The sequence below is a fragment of the Mustela erminea genome, chromosome 11 (genome assembly GCF_009829155.1).
Source record: "Mustela erminea isolate mMusErm1 chromosome 11, mMusErm1.Pri, whole genome shotgun sequence".
Classification (NCBI taxonomy): Eukaryota; Metazoa; Chordata; class Mammalia; order Carnivora; family Mustelidae; genus Mustela; species Mustela erminea.
In genome coordinates, this window is record NC_045624.1 from 2,925,275 (window position 1) to 2,950,220 (window position 24,946).

The 24,946-nt window shown below is 55.0% G+C and overlaps 1 protein-coding gene across 5 annotated transcripts in view; it reads left to right on the forward strand.

The window, feature by feature from the left end:
• PAXIP1 (PAX interacting protein 1) overlaps positions 1 to 20,948 on the forward strand; it is a 123,242-nt gene extending 102,294 nt beyond the window's left edge. For 4 of the 5 annotated variants that reach the window (XM_032305836.1, XM_032305837.1, XM_032305838.1 and 1 more), the window contains 15 exons: positions 1,941 to 2,565; positions 2,996 to 3,090; positions 5,967 to 6,062; positions 6,974 to 7,111; positions 7,754 to 7,875; positions 8,295 to 8,479; positions 9,541 to 9,584; positions 11,442 to 11,509; positions 12,865 to 12,967; positions 13,816 to 13,984; positions 18,488 to 18,588; positions 19,528 to 19,662; positions 19,747 to 19,822; positions 19,908 to 19,968; positions 20,595 to 20,948. In XM_032305836.1, the coding sequence (XP_032161727.1) occupies positions 1,941 to 2,565; positions 2,996 to 3,090; positions 5,967 to 6,062; positions 6,974 to 7,111; positions 7,754 to 7,875; positions 8,295 to 8,479; positions 9,541 to 9,584; positions 11,442 to 11,509; positions 12,865 to 12,967; positions 13,816 to 13,984; positions 18,488 to 18,588; positions 19,528 to 19,662; positions 19,747 to 19,822; positions 19,908 to 19,968; positions 20,595 to 20,610 (2,034 nt within the window). In that variant the 3' untranslated portion in view covers positions 20,611 to 20,948. The other variant, XM_032305839.1, reaches the window with a different exon arrangement.
• Positions 20,949 to 24,946: the final 3,998 nt, after the last annotated feature.

Here is a 24,946-nt window from a genome sequence, read left to right on the forward strand (position 1 = left end):
AAGGTGCCCCAGCCCTCCTGGTCTCCTGCAGAGTCCTGCTGGCCACTCTGAGACCAGCTGAGAGCACAGCCCCCGGCTCCCGGCTGTGGAGTGTACGTGGAGGGTCCCAGGGAGCTCCCTCTGATCTGGGGGTGGGCACGCAGGGGCAGGCAGGGGCAGGCAGCGGGAGGCAGACGACCGCTTGGACCCCGCGCGCTGGGGCAGACGGGCCTTTATTCCTTCTTACCAGTCCAGTTTACCTGCTGGTTCCCTCTGAGAGTAAAAAAATCCAGGTACAGACTTCAGAAACTCCACTGGCATCCAAGGCTGTAAAGTGATAAACTCCCTCCTGCCCCTAACTCCAGTTCCCTCTGGAAGCAGCCGCTGTTCCCGACCCTGCTCTGTGCTTCCGGCTTGTGGTCCACCCATAAGGACACGCAGCTGTTCGCCCCCAGCCCCGGTGGTGGAGGCGTGCGTGTGCGCGTGCCCGGGCCGTGCGCGTGGGAGGGCCCGTCTCCCGCCGCTGCACAGCGTGTTCTTTACCACTCTGAAGGACTGAGAAGAGATTGTCACCGTCGTTTATGATTCGTTAAACTGTTTCCTCTGCGTAGAGCTCCAGTGAGGAGCCTTTGCACATGCGGAGGACCTGCGGAGCTCGGGCTCTCCCTGTGCCACGGTCGCACGGGCCACCGCACTGCTGCTCGGCGTGAGGCCTGGTGATCGGGTTCCCCTCGGGGATCGTAGGACCTTCGTGTTTCGGAGCCCGTTTAAGTGGAGGACGTGTTTTAAGGTCCTTCTTGAGATTTCTTTGTAGCTGTGGCTTACAGTAAAGTTAAATTTCTAGAGTTTTATTTAAATGTCAAGTGCTCTTTTAGTAGGGTCACGTTGTGTTTGTTTTTAGTAAAATCTCCTTGGTTGTTGCAGTTCTCTTGACCCTCTGGGGATGGGGTGTAATTCTCGCTGTTGGAGCATATCGGAGAAGGAGCTTCGTCGTGTCCCGTTGTGGCACTCGGCGCCGTGCAGGGCAGTACAGAGACCTGCCGTCCGGTTCTCGGGCCTCTCCTGACTCCCTGTTCCATCCGCCCCGACCCCTGAGCTGGCACAGAGCGCTGCGCTGACTCCTGTCACTGTGCGGCAGAAGGAACCAGAACAGAAACAGTCTGGCTAGTTGGGTTCTTCTGTGGATCAGAACACTTCAGTTCCGTGTAAAGAGCCCCAAGGCCTCTTTGAGGAAGGCTGATGGACCAGCTCTACCGAGGATTTCTCATCTGCGAGAACACTTACATTTTTACAAACCTCTGTTGGTGTCTTTTCTGTTCCCTGTTGACGGAGTGTGCCAGCGCACGGGCAGGGTGACCACAGATGAGGAGGGCCGGTGGCTTCCCTTGGGGGATGGTCTTCATGTTGACACTCACTCGCTGCTTTTGTTGTAGGAAGGGAGCGGGGTTCAGGCCAAGAGGCGGCTGGGTCCGCTGACGTTCCCCAGAGTATCCCTGGGTCAGCAGATGTCCGTGGAGCATTGTGGAGGGAGGGGGTCCCGGTGGGGCGCTGTGCGCGGCTGCGTGTCACACGTGGCACCCACACTCGTGCTCAAGCCCCTGGGAGCAAGTGCTGCCTTTGTTTTATTCATTTTTGCAGCCCTGTCACTGTGCTCCATAAAGCACATCAGCCGTACGAGGTCATAGGTGTGTCCGCTCCAAGTCGCGAGCTTATTTATGAGTCTTCCTTATTTTCAAGTGTTGGTCTCAGAATGGGGTTCCCTGACTTTGTGGGTGTTGGCGATGCTTTCATGAGTGGAGAAGAGACACGCCGTACTGTTCTCGAAGCGTGCAGTTGTCGGAGCTTCCTGTTCCGGTCAGCGGTCAGGCCGTGTGCGAGACGCGCATACTCTGTCGCCAGAGGGATCGTTAGGACGTTTCAGTGACCAAGGCTAATGACTTTGCCTCGTGTTTGTTTCCTAGATCTTACAGTCCCTTTCTGCACCTACAAAAACCTTAGAGCAGCAGGTGAATCACAGCCAGCAGGGCCACGCGAACGCCAACGCGGTGCTCTTCGGCCCGGTGAAGGTGGCTTCCGAGCCGCACCTGCCGCAGCCGCCGCAGCCACCGCCCCCGCCCCCGCCGCACCCGGTGCTGCACCTTCCCGCCCAGCAGCTCCTGCAGCTCCAGCCGCAGCCGCAGATCGCCCAGCAGCCGTACCCGCAGCCGCCGCCGCACCCCTTCCCCCCACAGCCGCTGCCCTTCCCCCAGCAGCAGCTGCACCGGCCCCAGCAGCCCCTGCAGCCCCTGCAGCCGCAGCCGCAGCACGTCCTGCAGCAGCAGCTGCACCAGCTCCAGCAGCACCAGCTCCAGCAGCAGCAGCTGCACCAGCTCCAGCAGCAGCTCCAGCTCCAGCGCCTGCAGCAGCAGCCGGCCCCGCTGCCGCATGCGCCCGGCCAGCCGGCCCAGGCCGCGCAGCACCCGGCGCAGCCCCCGCACCAGCCCCCGCACCAGCCCCTTCAGCAGCACCAGCCCCCGCCGCCGCAGCCGCCCCCGCCGTCCCAGCAGCCCCAGCACCAGCTCTTTGGACACGACCCAGCCGTGGAAAGTGAGTCCCATGGGGTGCGTCTGTCTTTCTCCCAGAAGCCGTGCGAACGTCCCCGCTGAGAGCGGGGGCAGGGAGGGGGGCAGGGTGCGGAGTCACCCCCGAGCCTCACACCTGGCGAAGAGCAGGTGCACGGCCTCTGCCGAGGGGGATGGCGTAGCCCTCCACGTGGATGGCGTCCCGCAGGATGACCGTTGCCCTGAGGGTGCCCAGGGCTTCGCTCTCTTGGTTCTGCTGTCAGATCACAAGTGCACACAGCCCCGCTGGCGCGCGCCCAGCAACACCCCCAGGCTAGTGCTCTGGCTGCTGCCGCACGTCCTGGCCGGGAGCGGCTTGCTTCACACCTCCAGACGGGATTCGGCGAAGTGAGCGTGTGTGCGCACGCAGACTCCTGTGTTCACGGGGTTTCGCTTCTCCTGTCTTTCTGTGCCAGTTCCGGAAGAAGGCTTCTTACTGGGATGCGTGTTTGCGATTGCGGACTACCCGGAGCAGATGTCTGACAAGCAGCTGCTGGCCACCTGGAAGCGGGTGAGTCGTGCTCGCAGAGGAAGAGCCTTGTCCCCAGCGCTCTGCTCTGAGTGTAGCCCGGATGGCGCTTATCCGGGTGCCCCGCACCCCAGCCCCCGAGGCACACAGTGCCATCGTGCACGTGTGGCGGCGTCTGCACTCACGGTCCCTGCGACCTCGGGCAGACGCCCCTGGGCTGCGGGGTTGTGCAGCTGTGAGGGGAGAGTGAAGCGCGCTCTGTCCCTTCACGGCATTTCAGCTCCTACATTCTATGGGGCATGAATTATTTGTATGTCGCTGTGGATGTGACAGTAAGAGGAGGGTTTCGGTGCCCTGGAGCAGGGGCCGTGCACTTCTGTGTCCTCAGTCCTGTCTCCAGAGGCAGTGCTGGGGCACCTTAGCCTCTCCAGCGAGGAAGGGATCGCACAGTCTCCCTCGTGGAACCGTAGTGCCTGTGGTCTGCGTTCTGTCTGGTGGCCTTTGAAGAAGAGAAAGCGGTACTTTTCCCTTCAGGCCGCAAATCCCCAACTGAGTCAGAGTTGAAAGAGAAAAGCGAGTGTGAGTCTGCTTCATGTTCGCCCGGGACGCGCGTCCCTCGGAGCGTTCCTGTTGTGTAAACCCTGCTCTGCCCAGCTTACTCGGATGTGGGGGATACTGCGGGGCGCAGAAGACGCAGAAGACGGTGCGTCAGTTGGCAAACTAGCTGTCCGTACGGGACTGACGAGGCAGGACGGTGGGTGCAGGCGAGCCGTGAGACAGAACATCACCCTTTGGGTGGTGGGTCTGTGCCTTGGGAGGGTCTGCGGGAACAGGTGATTCCTGAACTCCATCCTAAAGGACAAGTGGGAGTGGGCGTTGGAGGGTCTCCCAGATGGAGCCCCGCAGGTAGACAGGTGGCGCAGGTGCGGCTGGGGCGGTGGAAAGGCACACACTCTGGGCTGGGGCAGCCCTTCTAACGCCTCTGCTGCGTGCCATGTTGTGGACGCCGGAGTCTTCTCCCTAGAGCTATTAGAGCACAGGGAGACAGGAGAGATGTACGTTTTAAATCACGAAAGTTGGGTGAAGGGAGTACCAGGAAGTGATGCCAGGACCCTGTACTGGGGCAGTGGTCGGAGGAGGGGGCGGGGCCCGTTGGAGAGTTACAGCTGCAGAAAACTTCAAAATACAGTCACGGAAGTGGTAGGAGGCCACGCGTAGAGACTGTCCTAAAAAGCAGTAGAATAACTCAAAGGAAGGTAGAGAAAGATTTGCTTTTGTTTTGTTGGATTAAAGGATTAGCCCAGGAGGGCCAGCCTTAAACAACAGGAGTGTGAGGGCAGGGGAGGTCAGGGCAGGGTGCTCAGCACCTGGGGCGGTGGGGAGGGGGACGCGCCGCGTCAGGTGCAGCTCAGAGTTCTGAAGCAGGTGACCCCGGCCGAAGAGCGGCAAGGACGGTCTCCTCACCTTCCACGGTCAGTGGGGTGAGGGCAGGGGCCATGTCCAGCAGATGGGAAGGTGAGCGGCCGGAGGAGCCCGCCTCTGCTGGGGCACGCAGAGGGGTCTCAGAGGGGTGGCACTGGGTAGAGTGGGGTTGCCAGGCCGCTTGGTGGGCTTCTCGGCAAGGCGTGTGTTGTACCATGTGCTGCTGTGGGACGGGGCCACCCATGGCGCCGTGAGTCGCGGCAGTGCTCGTTCCTCGGGTGGGACACCAGGCAGCAGTGCTGCAGGATGGGGCGCAGGGTTCGGGCTCCCTGTGGGCGGTGCGGTTGGTGGGCGAGAGCCTCCTGGCTTGCCCCCAGGGCGTGTGAGCTGCGGCCCAGCAGGGACGAAGCCCTGCCCATGGTCATCCGTATTCCGTGGGGCTGGCCCGTACCCACGGAGGGGATCGGGCTCTCGTCCAAGGGGAAGCACATTGGGGATGTGTGGGCCTGGTTCTAGCTGCCGTGGTGTTCTCTGAAGCGCTTGGGAGCCAGAGGGAAAGGTGTACAGGACGGGAAGAGGGAGGCAGGAGGGCAGTTCTGGACCAGCCCGGGGAGGGCACGTGCAGCAGTGGACACGGACCGGAGGCAGACTCCAGCGCGAACGGTGATGTGGCCAAATGGGGGGAGGGGTGGCCAGGACTCTGTCCTGTCCTTGGAGGTGGGGGTACACAGCATGTGCACCAGAGCGGTGGCAGGGGAGGTGGCTGTTTCCAGCAGGCCTCACCAGTGTGCGCAGAGGGCTAGAATAGTGAAGCTTAACAAGGAGGTGAAGCAGAATTGTTTTGCGGGGCACGTCTTTTTCAACGGACAGCGACAGTCTCTCCGGTGCAGTTGTTTGGACTCTGACCCCCACCCAGCCCGCCGTCTAATGCCGTCTAATGCCTGTGTGGCACAGAGCAGTCCCGCGCCCCCACTCAGGGTCTGAGTTAACAGATTTTGGTATCCACTGCTTTCTCGCTGCTTTTTTTGTTTCCCTTTAAAGAAATGAGTAATGGCTTTTAATCACGGGCTGTTTGGTCATGTCTGAAGCAGGTTTTCATTGTCACACCTGGGGGGGTCCTGGGGCGGTCCTGTTGGCATCCAGGGCTGTGGTCCGCATCCTGCACGGGCTCGCCCTCTGCCCCGCACCATCAGTGGCTCTGACACGTGGTGGTGCCAGGTGGGGAGGGCCCTGCTTCAGGAAGAGGGCGCTCCATTTCTCGCTCATCTCCATCTGGGGATTCAGATTCAGAGAGTGCTGGTGCTCATTTTCACATTGTGGTGCTGGACGGAAGCACCCATAAACACAGCTGATACCCAGCGCACCCCCTTCGGCGAAGTAGGCTGTGAAAACCTGTCGTGGACTGTTTTGAGAGCAGTCTAACCTGAAAGTCAGTTCTCCTCGGTTTTTCTGAGTACTTGAAGTTGATTGCAACTTTGGGTCTTGTGTGTGTCTAGATAATCCAGACGCATGGTGGCGCCGTGGACCCCACGTTCTCCAGCCGGTGCACACACCTGCTGTGCGAGAGTCAGGTCAGCGGGATGTACGCGCAGGTGAGTGGCCTCGGCTCTGATTGCAGCGAGGTCTGTCCCTTTTCAAGGACCATCCAAGGATTCTAGAGACTAGTGTCTTTGGAAAGGACTTTTGTCTACTTCTGAAAGGGAATACGTTTTTAGTAATTTTCATCAATCTGTGCCGGGATAAATATGTTCGTGGACTGGTGGCTTCTATGTCTTTGAGCGTGGAGAGAGTGAAGGTGACCCCAGGTGGTGTCAGGGACAGGACACTGACCTTGTACTCGGTCCAGAGCAGCACTGACCGACCGGGGGCGGAAGCAGGCTTTCCCGCTGTTGTGGGGCTGTGTACGTATGCAGGCTGGAGGGGCGGCTCCAAGGCTCCGTGGGGCACAGGCTTTCTCCGGGTGTCACCTCGACTGTTCCCTCAAGTCTTTTCTCTTCTAACAGTGTTGTTGTTGGTAGACAGACCGCGGTCGTTAGGCATGTCATGAATGCCCAGAACTCTCCTCTTAAACACTTTCCACCTGAAAACGTAGAAGTGCTTGTGAGGGTTAGTTTCTCTACTCTGTGGTTAATTTTAGTGGGCGGTTATATTTTTTCAGAAGAAACTTGTTCTCTTTGGGGCCCTTGGTGTTCTTAAGGGAAATTTTCATGTTGATGATCACAAACCCTACTCATGATCAAAGTTATTTTTAAGGTTGTTATAAAATGTGTTGCTTTTGTCCCCCGTTGCCGGCTGCTTGTATGTAGGTGGTCCCATTGTTAGTTGCGTGAGACTCCGCCTGCCTCTGTCATTTGTCCCTTTGGTAAAGCCAGCGCTCGGTGCCCTACAGTCCCCACAGGCCTTCCCACGCAGGTGCTGCTGCAGTTACACAGCCTGGCCGCTTTGTGCCTCTGCCGCAGCTGCACACACGCCAGCCCGGCAAACCTGTGATCTTGTTTGGCAGGCGATCAGGGAGAGGAAGAGGTGTGTCACGGCGCACTGGCTGAACATGGTCCTAAAGAAGAAGAAGCTGGTGCCGCCTCACCGCGCCCTCCACTTCCCTGTGGCCTTCCCCCCGGGCGGAAAGCCCTGCTCTCAGCACGTAAGGGACATCCCTTGGCGTCGTGATCCTGCCCCGCCTGCCCCTCTCCCACGTGGGCCTCTGAGTCCCTGTCCTGGCGTGCTACCTCCGGCCCAGCTTGAAAGGGCCCTGCGGTGCCACTGTCTCATTGCCCGGGTCCCTTAAAGCCATCAGAGTCCCCTGCATGGAGCAGAACTTCACTGGGTCTCTCCAGCTTCTGCCGCTACTTAAAACCCTCAAGTAAACCAGGCCTCGTCTGCCGGGAGCGGCCCCGCTGGCAGAACTTATCCGGACTTGTGGGGGTCTGTCACTCACGTAACCTCCAGGCTGGGGTTTAGTGAGAACAAGGAACTGGCCAGTTCATGTTTATGTGCTTAGTGAGAGAGCTTTGTTCAAATGATCCGGGCGGCGTCCTGTTCACGCAAGCAAGGTTTCCCCATGTTTGCTGTCGTGTTCGCTGCCCTCCCCCCCACCTCCCCCGTGGCGCCGCATGTCACCGGTGGACTGTGGACAAGACGCTGGTTTGGACATTCACAGGAGGGGCGTTCCTGCCTGTGTGCGGGGACGCGGGTGACGCGTGGGAACACCCGTGGGTAAAGGAGCAGGTGTTCACGGGTCGCCCTGTCCCTGTGTCTCGGCCTTATTTGCTCTCTTTGTGCTTAGATTATTTCTGTGACTGGATTTGTCGACAGTGACAGAGACGACCTGAAGTTGATGGCTTACCTGGCGGGCGCCAAGTACACGGGCTACCTGTGCCGCGGCAACACGGTGCTCATCTGCAAGGAGTAAGCGTGGCCCCGGGGGCTTGGGGCTCCTGTAGGGGATCCCGGTGCAGGGCGGGGCTCCAGGTCCTCCTGGTTCCCTGGTGGGCGTTTGAGAACCCAAGTCGGTTGGAAGAACGGCAGGGCAGTGATCTGTTTGATAGCAGCAGGAGTACCTATAAAAGGGAGCGAAATTAGAGGAATCGGCAAGATTAGGATTAAGTTAGGTGCTGGGAATAAGGTGAATTTTTAGTAAGCTAGCAGAAAACCCGGTGACCCAGCGTGAGCCGGGACACGTCCCGGAATCACCCGCCGGGGGTTACTGGTGACTCTGCTGAGATGCCCCCGATGTTTCTAAGGTACTGTGTTGAAAATAAACGTTTTTTTTGAACAGTAGGCAAATCTAACACTTAATAAAATGTGTCCCCCCCCCCCAAAAAAAGACCCACCGGTTTGAAGTATGAAAAAGCCAAGGAGTGGAGGATACCGTGTGTGAACGCCCAGTGGCTTGGCGACATCCTCCTGGGGAACTTCGAGGCGCTGAGGCAGGTCCACTACGGCCGCTACACGGCATTCAATCTGCAGGAGCCCTTCGCCCCGACTCCGCACTTGGTTTTCAATCTTCTGGGTAAGTGGGGTTTCACCGGCACGTCACGGGTTACAGGGCTCCCGCCGCCTTGCATTTACCGGAGGCATATCCGTGCCCTTAGCCTTCCCGTCGTGTTCATTCCCTGTCATTCCTGGTCTCCTGCCCACACTCCCTTCGGCCACCCCGCAGGGAGGCCTCACTCGTTCTGTGTTCTCAGTCGCCGTCCTGGTAGCCGCTCACAGACGGAGGAGCTCCCAGGGCACTGCCGTCTCGTCTGCAGCCAGTGACTGCGTCTCTGAAGCACCCCCTCCCCGTGACCCACGCCCAGCCTTCTCTGCCTCAGTGGTAGACGAGCACCTGTCTCCTGCCTCTTGCCCTTGTCGGGCCTTGGCTGACCTGCCATGGCAAGGGCGGTGTGGGCAGGTGTGGGCCAGCTGCAGCTGCTCCTGGGTGGCACCGACCTCTGTTGCCCACCCTACCCACCAGCAGCTGTGCTGCGTATGCTGTAGGACATCCGTTCGAGCAGACGGTCATTCAAACTCTGCTTTACTGTGCTCGCTTGTCGAGTTCATTCGGCGTGAAGTCCGGATGCCTTTAATCACGAGAGAGGTCCTCGGTTTAAGCCACGATCTCTCTTAGGGACAGACATACCTGTCTTCCTTCCATTCTGAAATGAAAGCATCATAAAGATTCCTCGTCCTTCCCTGAAGCGTTCAACCCAGCGGATGTGTGGGGGACGTGCTGTGGTCCTTCACGCTGGCTCCCTGACGCCATGGCCACGTGGCGATGGTTCCCACGCCCGGCCGCCGGCCGCCACAGCGGGCCGTGGGATAGCTTCACTCTGCACACCTGTGGCTGGGCTGTCACTGTTCTCCCTCGTGCTCCTCACCCAGAGGAGGCACGGCATGTTCACCCCGAGCACTGTCCCCGCCTGCCCTCGTCCTGGAAGAGAAGTTAGCACAAGCGAAGTTCTGTTTTGTGGCCTTGATAAAATTGAAAGTCACCTACATGTCTAAGGTTACCAGCCCCAGAAAAGGTTTTCACAAACAGGCTTTCCACGTAAGCAGTGTTGTTGTAAAGTAACTTCTCTTTCTCTCTAGATGCTTGGAGAGTCCCGTTGAAAGTGTCGGCCGAGCTGCTAATGGTACGTTCAGGCTTCGGCCAAGTCGCTTCGGCTGTCACGGTCTTATAAAAGTGCAGGATTTGTGTTTGTCAGTTAAAAACTCTTTGAGTAATTAGTCCACGTAACAAATGAAGGTTGTATCTCCCCACCTGTCATAGAACATTTAGCCCTGGGTCCTTTCCTCCCTTACCTGGTGGTGGTTTCCGTCCTTGGTGCTGCCACGTGAAGAGCACTGTTGGCTTCCACGAGCCGTGTGGCTGCTGGAAAGAGCGAGAAGGAAGTAGGACAAACATACATCTTGTTTCCGTCTCATGCATGGGCCGGGAGCCCTGACGGCAGCACCGGCAGCTCCGACGCGCTCTGGGCCGCAGAGGAGACAGGAGGGGACGCCTGGCCACGTCGGGGGAGGTGTCTGATTCTGTCCTTGGCTCAAGTTGGAATGCGGGTGACAGCCAGGAGGCAAGCTGGACTGCCCTCTGGGTGGGGCCGTCGGTCAGACGTGATGGTGGGACACGAATGGTGTTTTGGGCTATGTTTCCGCGGCACGTCTAAGTAATGCCACGCTGTAGAACCTGGTCCCTGGTCCCTGTCACTGCTGGCGCGCTGCCACCGCAAGGACAGCCATGGTTTCCTTGGTGGGGTCCGTGGAAGTTAAAGGTTCAAGGTTAGGTGCATGCCACTGCGTGCACTCTGCTGGGTTTTTTCGCTGATGGACTTGCAGGTCACGTGGAGCTTTAGAGGGAGGGTTGGTGTCCCCCGAGCCGCCGAGGAGCGTGCGCTTCTCAGGATTACGAGAACGCCTCAGCCTGTGCCCTGCTTCCTGACGATCTGCGGTGCCGCTTCCACGTCTAACGTCGTTAGAAGCCACTGACAACTGTCCAGAGTGTTTCCTTCATCCTGATGATGTGATGACGTGGTCACGTGGGGTGGTTCCTTTCGCTTAAACTCACAGTTGTGGTTTTACTGAAACCTGACCAGCTCTGACACCTGAGCAAGAACAGATACTCTCCGGATCCATATGGATGAGAGGGTCATGGTGGCCTTGAGGATGAAGCTGGGAACCTGGTCCTCAGGGAAGACCCGTCCAGGCCCCGCACCACAGACACCACCTTCCTGTGGCTCCGTGCAGGCGGTCACAGCAGCCTGGTCACCCCGCTTGCGTCCCCTGCGTGTTTCTTGCTGCTGCTGGTCCGTGGCGCCGGGGACACTTGCCAGCGCCTGCCCCCTGCTGAGAGCCGAGGGCTGCGCTTGTCGGGGTGCCGTGAGCCCGGCCCTAAGTCTGACGGGGTGCGGGGGTCCCTGGCGTCGCCTGCGCGCACGCTGACTTGTGCAGGGGCCGTCTACACCCGGCAGCAGTGGTTAGAAAGCGATCAGGAGGGGTCCGGGCTGTAAACCACGGCGCGTCTCTGGAAGTAGCTACGGGAACGCGCTCTGCTGCGGGCCGCCCCGTGACCGTCCTACAACGCGCGCAGCCGGCAGCCCTGCTTGAGGGGCCATTGGCTTCGAGGGGCTGTGACCGCGGTGACCGTGTTCCCCATAGTCCACCCTGGGACACGGGGCCACACGCGTGAAGTGAAAACCGCCACGCGGTGTTGAAGCTGGAGGATGGCCTGCGTGGTGCAGCAGCGGGCGGGGGGGGGATGGGGATGCCCCGAGGGCCTGAGGGTTTGGGGGGCCTGGAAGGCGGGCGCTGACCCGCACAGCAGTGTCTGGAGCCTGCTGCCGGCAGCGGCTCTTGCTGGGGTCCCGGGCGGGTGCTGGTGTCGCCGCAATGCGGCGCGGGGCCGTCGCAGGAGCGCGCTGGCTCTTCCCTGCATGGATCGCCCGGGGTGCCCGGTCACAGGCCCGTGTGCTAAGCACGTGACCCTTTGCTTGCAGGGCGTGCGGCTGCCTCCCAAGCCGAAAGCGAGTGACGTGACGGCCCAGCCTTCCTCCAAGAGAGCCAGGTATAGCCGCCCTGCGCCTGCCGCGCTCAGCCCTCAGCGCGTCTGGGGAGCCGGGTTCAGGGTGTTTCCACAGTAAATGAGATTTGTTTATTGCCTCACACCTTTGTTGTGGTTTGTTTCTGTCTCGTTGCTCAACATAAAAGTGAAAGGCAAGTATTTTTTTTAATTAAAAAGAAAAAGCTGTATTTTTTTGGTTTTTTTTTTTTATACAAAACCTTATCAGAAGCTCGGGGGACATAGCTGCTGTGGCAGAGCGCACTGGGGGCCCGGCAGGGCAAGCTGGGCTGGCCGTGCGCGCCAGGCTGGGGTTGAACCCTCCCTGGGAGAGCGTGTGCGGGGCTTGGGGCTCCCGTGCTAAAGACCCGCTCGGCCGGCTCCGGGCAGCAGTGGTGTCCCGGCTGTCATTGGGTGCGTCAGGCACAGCAGACACAGGATGAACCGGGAGCTTGCTGCTTCATCCGGCGTCTTCCAAAGCCCTTATTTCCCAGCTGGACGTGCAAACCACAGTTCACCTGCTTGGGCTGTGCCCTGTGGTCACCAGCTTCCCCTAGTCTCTCCCCTGCTCTGCATCCTGCCCGATCCACCCCCACATCACAGTGTGTGAGTCATGGAAGGATTCAGTAACGTCCTGATTGACCATATCTATTAGGGCGAGAGCATGAGCAGTGATGGGGCCGTGGGTGCCGACGGGGAGAGAGAGGATCTCAAGCAGACTCCTTGCCCGGTGCCGAGCCCAGCTCAGGGCTCGATCTCATGGCCCTGAGATCAAGAATTGGGTACTTAACCAATGGAGTTACCAGTGTCCCTATGATCATTTATTAAATGGTCATATAAATGCCCCCAAATGAACCTTAAAAACTATTTCATGTAGACGGTCTCAAATGTAGGGTAAAAAAGGAACTCCAAAATTTTAAGGATAAGTAAAAGACTCCGTGATTTAATTTAAAAGGTGTGCTTAAGTCCAGTAGCTTGTTTTGAGCCTCTGATGTATGTAAGACAGGGCGGAGGTCCTGTGAGGGGCTGCAGCTCCCGGGACGCCTCCTCAGTGGCTGACGCACACCCAGAACAGGTCCTCGGCAGAACCATCGAGGCAGGAGTTGAGAACATTTGTCACTGGGGGGGGGGGGGGGTGTCAGTGGGTTACTTTCCTTGGAGGCACCGTGCAGTGTTTTGGGGAGACCAAGGAAGATGGGGACAGACAGGACAGGCGCCTCGCACTCTCCCGGATGGACAAATCCCCACATACTTAAAGCTCTCCGCAGTTGGTAAAATAGAAATGATCTTTAGCAGACAAGGGGTTTTAGTAGTTTCAAGTGGACAAAGTCAGCTTTGTGTTTTCTATATTCATTTTACAGAATCGAAGATATACCGCCTCCCACCAAAAAGTTAACACCAGAATTGACCCCTTTTGTGCTTTTCACTGGATTTGAGCCTGTCCAGGTTCAACAGTATATTAAGGTAAAATTATATTCTGCTTTCTGTAAAGATATTTAGCCCTGTGCCTTTCTGTATATATTTGTTTTAGGGTAGCAGTTAATTAAAATAACACTGAGTCAGGAATATCCTAATAGTCTTAATAACATATACTTACAAAGTAGTTGTAGTAGTTTTTATAGTAATAAGTAGTCATTAAATTGTTGAGGGTTTTTTCACCTCGTTCTGTGCTTTCTACATTTGGTTTTCTACGTAGACAATTGCTTTCTTAGTAGGACTCTGGTGATTAGACCGAGACCCATTTTTATAGCCGCAGAAACAAGAGCAAGCCTGCTTAAAGGCATTGTCCTAGAAAGGCTCAGCTTAGCCCCTCAGCGTCTCCCACTGAAGCTGCAGGCCACCTGGGGGAGGCTCAGGGAATCATGTCCTTGGATAGGAAGTGGGGACACGACCTCAGACACCGTCCTGGAGCAGCAGCTTCCTGTTGCTGGGCCATGGGGATGGGGTGCAGTGAAAAGTTCGTGACTGTCCTGTTGGATTCCTTCTCATTGTTTTTAAGGGAAAGAAACTTACAGATGGGATTCTAGGTTCAGTACAATTTAATTTTTTGTGTTCACGATTGAGTGTTTTCCGCGTGCTCGCACCTCCTCAGTCACGTCTCTGCTGGGTTCTTTGAAAGCAGAGACTATAGGTGACCGTGCTTCATGCACGCCCGTGTCACCTGCGGGTCTGAGATGCGCTGCCCGGTGCTCGGGGACTCGATTGGTAGGGAGGTGGCCTCTGTGGCCGTGACGACAGCCGTGGGTGCCATCCGCGCCGCGCTGTCCCGGGGCGGTGGAGGCCGCACTCATCGCCGCCTGTGCTCCGTTCAGAAGCTCTACATCCTGGGGGGCGAGGTCGCCGAGTCGGCGCAGAAGTGCACGCACCTCGTCGCCAGCAAAGTGACGCGCACGGTCAAGTTCCTGACGGCCATCTCCGTGGTGCGGCACATCGTGACCCCGGAGTGGCTGGAGGAGTGCTTCAAGTGTCAGAAGTTCATCGGTACGTGCTGCTGTCGCGCCCCTCCCATTTCCTGCTCCGGACAGACCTTCTTTTCCCTGGTGTCTGTCCGCTTTCGTCCGTGCCGACTCCAGCTCACTATTTTACTCCGGAGACTCACCATTAAATTCACGAATTTCTTCCGCGTTCCGGCGAGTCTGTGGCTGCTGCTGTCATGCTACAAAGTAGGAGTTCGGTCATTCAGGCAGTGCTAGGGAAGCTAAGCGCCCTGCCACCCTTTGCTGGTTGCGGACCCGTGTACTTTGTTTGGAAACCGGCAGTAGAAGGCCGTCCCCGCAGGCAGCGGTGTCTGTGGTGGTCCCGGCCCGGGTTTGATGGCCGGTTCCGTCGGAGGGATGGGGTCTGCCTCCCCTCGCCGGCCTCCTGTTGTTCAGAGCCCCAGGAGTGAATTCCTTCTGGGCTGTCAGGGAGAGGTTTGTCTCTTAGCTTATCCAAGTGTTTTTAGAACTTGCTACGCAGAGAGCGAGTATGAGCTCCAGACCATTCCTCCATGAAGCTTTATGGCCGCAGTTCATTTGCGCCTTCGTTAGCGTCAGCGGCATTATCCTCTGTGTGAGCCTCCCCAGCAACACTGCAACCACATCCTCACCCCTTACCTGTCCGCTGGAGCAGGAGAAGGGAGCTTGGCCCCGCGACAAGCATCACCACCATCTGTTTAGTTTCTTGTTTTGGTCTTTAAGCCCGAAGTGCAGTGGCGCTAAGACTTTTATCCGTTTGTAAAGTTCACAGCAGTCCACATTTCACGAAGTTTTGGCCGACTGACTTTCACTTGTTTGGCGTTAACTGTTGACCTCTGAGGGGTCGAAGGGGTTCAGTCGCTTGTAAACACTTACTATGTATTAGTAATAAATATTCGTACATCTCCCGTCCGGCCCCCGAGTATCAGGATGGAAGAGTGTTTGCTGGTCACGGTCATTGCCTTCTCGGAGTCCTGTCGTTGGAGCCTGCCGTCCACATCGTTTCTCAGTGGCTCTTGCGCTCAGCGAGATGCATCTCCGTGTCCCCCCGTCCCTTCACGGCTTCGTAGCTTATTTCTTTGTGGCACTGAGCGTGGACCACAGTTGATCTGTTCGCCGACGGGAGTTTTGACAATTATGAACACAGCCGCCGCCGTCATTCTCGTATAGCTTTTGTGGGGCTGTGACTTAGAGTCTGTACCGAGGGGTGTGACTGCTGGATCACGTGGCAAGAGTGTGGTTAGTCTGGTAAGAGACCACCGGACATCTTCCGCGTTAGCTGCCCCCGTCCGCGTCCCTGCCGGAGATGAAGGACCTTGCCGTCGCTCCGCGTCCGTGCTTGCGTTTGGTGGCGTCGGTGTCTGGGGTTTCTGCCATTTTAGGTGTTGTGTAGCGGTCTCCTCGTTCTGGGGCAGTTTGCGGTGCAGTGAGCACTTAGACGTGGAGCATTTTTCATGCACACATCTGCCATTTCTGTATCTTCTCTGGTGCCACGTTTATCCAGAGTTTTTGCCCGTTTTTTGAATTGAGTTGTTTTCTTATTGTTGAGTCTCAGGAGTTCTTTGTATATTTTGGACAGCAGTCCTGAGTCAGTTGTGTCTTTCCAGCTGGTTGCTCTCCCTCTGTGGCTTGTCTTCTCATTCGGTTGACATTATTGTCCCAGAACACAAATTTTTGATTTTAATGGAGTCCAGCTGATCCGTTATTCCTTCCGTAGATCATGCCCTCGGTGTTGTACCTGAAGTCACTGCCAAACTCAGTCATCTAGATTTTCTCCTGTGTTCCAGGAGTTTTATAGTTTTATACTTAGGTCTGTGACCCATTTTAATTTTTGTGAAGGGGGTAGAGTCTGTGTCTGGATTCCTAGGTTTGTTTTTTGCATGTGAACATCCAGGTGTTGAAAAACTGGTCTTTGCTCAGTCGTATTGCCTTTTCCTTTCTTAAAGACCAGTTTATATTGTTGATATGGGCCTGTTTCTGGGGTTTCCTGATCGATTCTTTGCTGGTGCTACGCGGTATTGACTCTGTGAACGTCGAGCTGAGCTTGGAAGGCGGCCTTCTGCTTTGTTCTTGTCCTTCAGTGCTGAGTCGGCTTCTTTGGCCATTTGCCCTCCGTATCAGCTTTAGGATCAGTTTGTTGGTATATGCAAATCACTTATTTACTTAAGATTTTATTTATTTGAGAGAGTGTGCGTGCAAGAGAGGGAGAGACAGCATGAGCAGGGGGAGCAGCAGCAGAGGGAGAAGCAGGCTCCCCGCTGAGTAAGGAGCCCGATGCAGGACTCGGTCCCAGGACCCTGGGATCATGACCTGAGCCGAAGGCAGAGGCTTCAACCCACTGAGCCACCCGGGTGCCCCAAATCATTGATTTTTAATAAACATTTAATATTTTGTTTTGCCAAAAGTTGACACTTTGGGATTATTTTCTCAATTTCTCAAGAAGAATATTGACCTTACGTGGGTGGTTTGTAGTAGGGTCTGAAGTTTTGCTTTCAGAGTCATTTCTTTGTTTTACCCATCTTTTAACATTTTATAAACATACTTTATAAACATGGTTTATACATAGTTGGTTTTTGATTTAAGAAAAATAATATAGTTGGTTTTGATTTTTAAAAATCTTATTTATTTGAAACAATCACTAAGCTACCAAACAGCTGCAAGTATACTATAAATTGCTGGTTTCTCCTGACCCATGGAAGGGCACGCCACCAGAGTGCTGCTCAGTCATCCCCAGCACCGTGACCTGTGTCCCCCACGGAGAGGGCCATCGTGCCCCATGGCCACAGTATAACCCTGAGTCCGGTCCATGGCCACTCACTCAGCTCTGCTTGGCTGTCCCTGCGGTGTCCCTCAAATCCAGCGGGTCCGGGTCGGAACCGTGCACATGGTCACCATGTCTCCTCCGTGTCCTTTGTCGCTTCGGTTGGTTGTTTGATAGACTGTCCCTCTGTCGGGGACACCAGCTGCTTCCTCCCGATTGAGGGCAGGGCCTCCCTACTCGGTGTCGGTCCTTGCAGCACTCCTGCTGGGGCTTGTGCTGTTCTGCTGTGTGACTCCTGGGTCCCTGTGATCCCAGGAGCAGGTGCCATCTGCGGGCCTTCTCAGTGCGGTATGTCATTTGCGGAGAAGTACATTCAAACGGTGCCGGTATTTCTGTTCATTTGATTTGTTGTTTCCTGGTGTGGACACCTTAAATTTTATTCCGTGGGCTGTTACCGTGCTGTCTTTGATGTCCAGTGAGAGCCACTCCGGCTGGCTTTTGGCACAAGGAGGTTCTAGGCTCACATTATGCTCTGCGGCCCTGTGTCGGTCTGGTTAGGTTTTGAGGTTGGAGTGCAGAACCCAGGGTAGCGTCTCCTGCGCCCAGGCCGTCAGAGCCGCGCTGCTCTCGGGTGGCTGCTCCAGCGGGGGCGCTGGCTCCTGCCCGCTGACCTGCCACCAGGTCCTGGGAAGGCATAGCTGCTTCGTCGGTTGCCCTGGACATTTGCATCTGATGTGTCCTGTGTGCCGGCACCTTTGTTCATTTCGGACTTCTCCAATTTCCAGACCTTGTTTCTCCCACCTGACACAGCGTAGCAGCTCCATCTAATTGGCGGATCAGCTGGCTTTCCCGGTTAGTGATTTGTCTCTTTGCTGATCGGACTGTTCTTGGTCGGGGTCAGCCGGCTGGCTGGTGAGCAGACGCGGCTTCTCCGGGTGTGAAGCCTCATTGCTTTATGAACAGGACCTTGGGCAGAAACCGCACGTAGCCAGCAAGTCCTGGCGTGTGTCGTCTTGCTCCCCGACCCCTGCCCTGTGCCGTACTTTGGGCAACTGTCATCAGAGCCCGCTGTGTTATGCGACCTGGTTGTTACTATGACATGAGGAAGAAATGCTTTCCTGAGCATGGGACTTTGATAAGAAGCCTGAAACATGTGATGAAACTTGTGATCTTTGACTTTTGGTAAATTGGAAGTGTTACCGTAAGAACTGTGAAAGACAGAGTTCTCCTACGTCCTCAAGATTTGGTGAAACTATTCCTTGTAAATTGCTGTCCACTTTCATATATTTAGAAGGAATCTGTTAGATCTGTGCAATTTATTACCAGCTCCTTGAGTGCAACGAGGCCTGCGGTCGTCATATTCACATTGAATGTGATGTGGGTTCTGAGCTGGTCCCCCGGGCCGGAGTTCTCCTTCAGGGTCTGTGAACTCGCTGAAACCATGTGGAACGGGCAGGGGTGTGGAGAGCAGGTGGGCAGTGGAAGAGGGGCCCAGCTGTCAGTCCATTTGTTTTCAGGAGCATATGACCCCGGAGGCGAAGATACGCTGTGGAGAAGGAAGTCTGTCTGTCCTGTTGTCTGGCTGTTTTCAGGGAAGAGCAAATGAAACAGAATAGCGGGGATTTCCGTATTCAGCGGTTTCCCGGGGTGGGGGGTGAGCCGCGGGCAACATGCCCTTGACCTGCTGCCAGGAGACCTCGGGGGCGGATCCCGTGCCTGGTCCCCCGCGAGTCTGCACTATTCTGAGCGGGCGGCTCTGTTTTCCAGACGAGCAGAACTACGTGCTCCGGGACGCGGAGGCCGAGGTGCTGTTCTCCTTCAGTCTGGAGGAGTCCCTGAAACGGGCGCATGCCTCCCCGCTCTTCAAGGTAAAGGGTGGTCACAGGCGTCCTCGCGGTTGCCCCCCACAGGGCACAGCGGCCGAGGGGCTCGCACACTCCCGGCCCCGGGAGGCTGGTCGTCCTCCTGGGACTGGTTCCTGGGGGCCCTGCCGGAGGCCCAGTGTGGAGCGGGAGCGCGCTCTCCGTGTCCGTCGGACACGCGCACGACAAGGCAGGCGGCCCGCGCTGTGCTCATGAAGGACCGAATCAGCGAGAGACATTTAGGTTGATTTTTCCTTTTACAAATCCTTGGTACTTCTTGTTCTTCTCATTAAATCCACACTCCGCTGGAGAATGAGGATTCTTGGAAAAAGAGAAATTGAACGTGTGCCTAAATAAGACCAAAAATTTTTAAATATTTGTTAGATAAGATGCTTAGAACAGCTTGAAAAGTTTTTTTTGTATTGATCTGTTTTTACTCATTTCAGGGAACCAGCTTAGGAAGGAGAATGGGAATGTTAAGATGTATCTTAATCTAAAATAGTCTTGAGTTTTCTGCATGTTTTACGAGCGGTTTAAAACACAGTAGTATTGAGAGCAGAGAACAGCTGTTAGAAAGGTACGTCTCAGCCGTCGGAGCCCAGAGATCGCATGGTCTCGAGCAAGGGTCACGCAGGTGCCCGGCCGCCTCTCGCCTGCGCCTGGAGGTGGACAGTGTAGTGTCCTTGCTGACCCACGGAGTCCCTCACGCCTCTCAGGACAGGGGTCCAGTTCCTTTGGCCTGACCTGCCCTGGCGGGACGCTCCAGCTAGCTCAGACGGGCACCCTGGCTCCGGGCCCACATCAGGTGGTTGACCGGCAGGGACAGGGGCTTCTGTAACGCCACGGGATTACACATTTGGTCCAGAATTGCAGTAGAATTCATGGAAAATTACATACCCTAGAATTTCAGAGCAGTTAAAAACGTGCTCGTATTTTTATTTTTAGGCAAAATATTTTTACATCACACCTGGAATCTGCCCAAGTCTGTCCACCATGAAGGCGATCGTGGAGTGTGCAGGGGGACGGGTGCTGTCGAAGCAGCCGTCCTTCCGCAAGCTCGTGGAGCACAAGCAGAACCAGGTGGGGAGAGAGCAGGCGGCCGCTGTCGCGCCGTGCCCGGTGCGAGCCCTTGTCCATAACCGATAAACTTTTTCTTTTCCTTAGAGTTTGTCAGAAATAATTTTGATATCCTGTGAAAATGACCTTCACTTATGTCGAGAATACTTTGCCAGAGGAATAGGTAAGTCTCGCCGCGCCTGCCCGTGATGCGCGCGCGTGGGCACGGCGGCTCGACCGCGCTCACGGGGCTCGTCCGTCCCTTCCAGACGTTCACAACGCGGAGTTTGTGCTGACGGGCGTGCTCACCCAGACCCTGGACTACGAATCATATCCTTTGGGCAAGCAGCTCCCACCGCCCGCGGAGTCATGTGTATTCCGCGTACGTGCCCGACTCAGTGATTCTTGCAGACCCAGTGCTGTAAGGATTCTGTGTGCTTGTACTTTAGTACAAATAAGTATATGTATATGTACTTTTTAAGTACATATTTTAAAGAATTTTTAATATTTTTAAGATTCTAAGATTTTTAAGGTTTAAGATTTTAATTTTAGATTTTTAAGAATACCTATAAACGCCTGTTCTGTGCTCCTTTTACTCTCAGGAAGAAGAGCCACTTTAACAGTTAGGTGGGTGTCCTCTTAGGGGCCTTTTCCCCACCTAGAGACAGGAGGAGACGGATTAATTTGGCCCCGGGAGAATGGGTCAGAACTGCAGGGGTTGCTGGGTGCGGGGGTGTGGGAGGGCGGTGGGGGGCGGCCTCCCGGACGGTCCGTGCCGTATCGGCCCTGACCGGGTCAGAGACGCGTGCCAGGTCCTGCCATGGCGGAGAGCACAGGTGGACTAGTTTACGCGGAGAGAAAAATGGCAGCACGTGCTCACTTACCTAGACTGGGCACTCTGGAAGGGGTGTGAGTTCACACTGTGTTTGACACGTTTTTTTCCTCAACGCGCCTACATATAAATTTAACTGACGGCCTCGCCACTGCGGCTGGAGCCCGGGAACGACAACTGGCGGCGCCCACTGTGGGGCGGACCCGGCCGCGCTCCCCCGCAGAGGCCCGTGTTCTCCAGCTGCTGGCGGGACGCAGGCATTTTAAAGCAGGAGAACAAATATAATAAATATTGTGCATCTTATTAAGATGTGTAATTTTATTCCAAGGAAACATAAATTATGTTTTGTATTATATGAATTTACGAGCCCACATTAGGTTTTATGATTCATTTGCCAGGTTTTTAAATGTTTTCACAACACTGTTAACAGAACTTCGGCTATAAATAAAATGGTGTAAATAAAGACCTTGCTATCTCTAAATTATGGATGTTAAAGATTTGAAACGTTTTGTACTTTGATTATTTTTTTTCTTATACTCTTTTCTTTTATATTGAGATCTTGCCCACATTTTAAATAAATGTACTTTTGAACTTAGAATTGAGTGATCCTTTACTTTGTGCATTATGTATAGGATTTACATCAAACTGGATCGCGTTTTAAGTAATTTTAAGGCAAAACAGGATTTCTGGATGGCAGCCATCCTCTGCCAGCGGCATAAACGCCAAGCAGCGGGCCAGGCGCCGCTGCAGCAGCGCACCCCACAGTCAGAACCTGGAGACCCGCATCCGTCCCACTCTGATCCAGACCCCATGCTCCGCCACTTCCTGCTGGATCGACTCGGAGGCCGTGGTCCCAGATGGTCAGGGCTGCTGTCACTGCTCATCCTTGGGACCCACGCGGTAATTCCTGAACTGCACATTGTCTCAGTTTAATTCCCGTGTACAGTTTAGGTGCCACACATGCACTAAAGACGTGAGTACAGAACCGTGTTACAGGACCTGTCGCTGTTCCCGGAGGGCTTTGTGACCCCCCCCACCCACTGCGATCAGCGCCCTCCACCCCCGTCCCCAGGACATCACTTCTTCAGGGGTTCCTCCCAGCTCTGCCGCGGTCAGACCACGTGCAGCTCTTTGACCAAGAGGGAAGGAAATCTCCCCGCACTTCACAGTTGAAAGGGTCCGTGTCCAGCCCTGACCTGTGGGAGTTCCTGGTGAGCCGCCCCATTACCGTTGGGCACAGCTCCAGGCTCACTCTGCCCGAAGTGACATATTTTATTGGCTGCCAGAAGTACTTCTCTTGAGCTCTTTAAAGTTGACCCTAAGAGCACTTATTCTCAGATGTACGTATTCTGGCATATTTACTTGTATTTTTAACAAATTGTACCTCAAAATGCGTCCGCTTTGAAGCTAATCATTGTATACCGAAGCAGACTTAGAAACACTTACCCATGGACTTGACGGTTGCACGTGCCACAGATGGCGTTCGTGTTGCTGTGACATATCTCAGGCTCTGCAAAATCCTGGAAAGGAAGAAGAGTTGCGTGATTTTGAGAACACAGTTTTGATCGCGGAGTATTCAGAACGCCGCCCCGTGGCTCACAGCCTCGCAGGAGGGTGAAGGCGCGGATGGAAGACACGGGCCTTCTGTGCGCGGAGCCACGCATCTGTTCCGTCGTCGGTGAGACGGTGTTTGTTTAACCAACATGCAAGTGTGACTGATTTGATTAACCTTTCAATTAGTGCTTTTTGGTTTGTTGGGTTTTTTTTTTTTTTTTTTTTTCAAAAGCTGCCAAGAAATAATCCTTAAACACTCCAGGAGCTGTCTGCTGCCAACTGGCTGGCCCAGCTGCTGAGCCCGGATTTGGTGGCTCAGGGGAAGCTTCGAACGAATGTAGAAGAAGAGAGATTTCAGGCAAATGCTTCTCACACAAGTTGATTTAAAAAGTTACTTTCCTCCTAAAAAAAGAAAGACTTTCACTTAATCCTGTTTTGTCTGGCTCCAGGTTGTTCGACAAATATGACCTACATAGGCAATGTAAAAATTCCTAATAGCCACAGTAAAAAAGCTTTTTAAATTTCAAATTCTTAGGATTCTTAGGATTTCATTTAACACCATGCATCTAAAATATTGCTTCAGCTACATGTCATCATTTTACAAAATTATTGCCACAGTGGCGTTGGCTTGGTTTTCTGGTGCAGTTTTTAAAATCCACTGTGTTCCACTCACACCTAGCACTCGTCTCAATTCTGACAGACTTCCCTTAGAAATATTTTCTCCCGACTTCGATTTCATACCACTTGGTTTAAAAAAATTCGCATACCCGTTATGCCAAGCATGAGTATTTTCCAGTAACAAAATCAGTGTCAGTTAAAATTAATTACCATTAAATAAGATTAAAAATCTGGCTCCTCACCTGCACGAGGTACATTTCCGTGCTCGGTGACCCGCTGCGGCCGTCACGTCTGCGGCCACCTGCACGGGCACTCTCTGAAGTGCGAGTGCCGTCCGAGTAGCTCCAAGATCACCTCTCTGGGCAGAGTCCCTGGAATCTCGTTCCTGCTGCAGACGGGCCGCAGACAGTGTGGCCTTCATCTGGAGGGGTGCAGCGTGTCCAGGGGGAGTGGAGGAAACCGCATCCTCGCTCTTGTTAGGGAAACTTGGATGTGTTTTAACCCTGCCAGTATCTGGTGCCTGAAGCAGCAGTACTGACCGCACCACCGTGGCCTGCGAGCAATCAGGGCTGCTGGAGACTTCTAGAGGCAGGAGGCCAGAGCTCCTCTAACCCAGCTGCTCGCAGTCCCAGGAGGTCCTCCCAAATCCCTGATGTTTGTTGAATCAAAAAGTGTGAAATTAAGGAAGCTGGGTGCCTCCGCACACCTGCCCCTGATGGTCCGCACTGCCACGCGTGTGCCTGTCCCGGCGGCCTCCATGCGTCCTGTGGCTGCTGTCCCGGTTCTCAACACGCCCCACAACGAAGGGCTGCCTCCAGGTGCCCCCTGAGCCTTCCCTCGCAAATCTCAACGAGCTTTCTGAGATGCTTTCTGGCCTCTAGTCTCTTCTCCCCGCTGACCACCGCGCTGTCGTCGAATTCCTGCTCAGAGAAAAAAGTCCTTGAGTTGTCATGTGTGAAGTCTGTCTTAAAGCCCTGTGACCTCCCCACCCAGCTCCCCATTCCCAGCAGCTGCACAGAATTCTCTGTTCCTCGTGTCAGACTACCCTCCCGGCTCCCGTCTGGCAAGCTTCCCTGCTTACTAAGACCTGGAAAGCCTTTCCTGGTTCTGGCAGGTTTCCGTTGCCTCTAATCCAGTATAAAAAATGCCTTACAGGCACATAGTTACTTGTCTGCACAAGCAACAAAGAAAAAACAGGTAAATTGGATCACATCAAAATTAAAAACCCTTTGTGTATAGAAAGACACAACCAATAGTGAAAAAACAATCCACTGAATGAGAGAAAATACTTGCAAATCCTACACCTGATAAGGAGCTAAAATCCAGGGTGTATAAAGAACTACAACCTTCACAACAACCGCCTGATTTTAAAATGGGCCAAACACTTGAATAGACGCTTCTCCGAAGATGACGTATGAGTGGCCAGGAAGCACATGAATAGATGCTCAACGTCACTCGGCATCCGGGAGATGCAGATCAAAACCACGATGAGCTACCACCTCACTCCCAACAGGATGGGTCCAGCCAACGAAAGAAAAAGTAAGAGATGTGGAGAAAACGGAACCCTCGCGCACTGTCCGTGGGAACGAAAGCCAGTGCAGGCACTCTGGAAAACACCATGGAGGTTCCCAAAGTCTTAGAACAGAAGTATCTTATGCCCAGCAATTCCACTTCTGGGTATATCCCCCAGGAAACGCAACACCGATCTTGGTGGGACATTGATACACTCACGTTCACAAGCAGCATTATTCGTAGCAGCCAAAAGTTGGAAGCAACCCAAGTGCCTATCGACTGACCGATGAGCAAAACGTAGCCCGTGTGTGCAGAACGGTATTCAGTCTCCTGACACATGCTGTCCCTTGGAGGATCCAGGGGACTTCACGCTGAGTGGGATAAGAGTCACAAAGGGACTGATACTGTATGACCCCACAGGGCAGGAGGAGGGGAGTGGGAGTGAGTGTGTAATGGGGACAGAGTCTCCTTCTGGGACGATGACAAGTTCCAGAGATGCTGGTGGTGACCGTCAGACAGCACTGCCCACTGCCCCGCGGCACCTCACCGCTCACTAAAAGATGACTGACGTGGCCAACTTCTGTGTGCTTTGCCACAATTTAAAAAAAAAAGAAGGAAATGAAGAGCACCGGTGAGGACTGAAGGTCGAGGACTCTCGTGAGTCCGGCCTCTGGTCCTCCACAGGCGTCCACCGAACACTCGGCGAGTGGGCAGAACCCCAGATCCACTCGGAGAGTTCACCATAAGCGAACAGATCGGTGTCGGGGGGACGCGTGTACACATGTCTGCTCG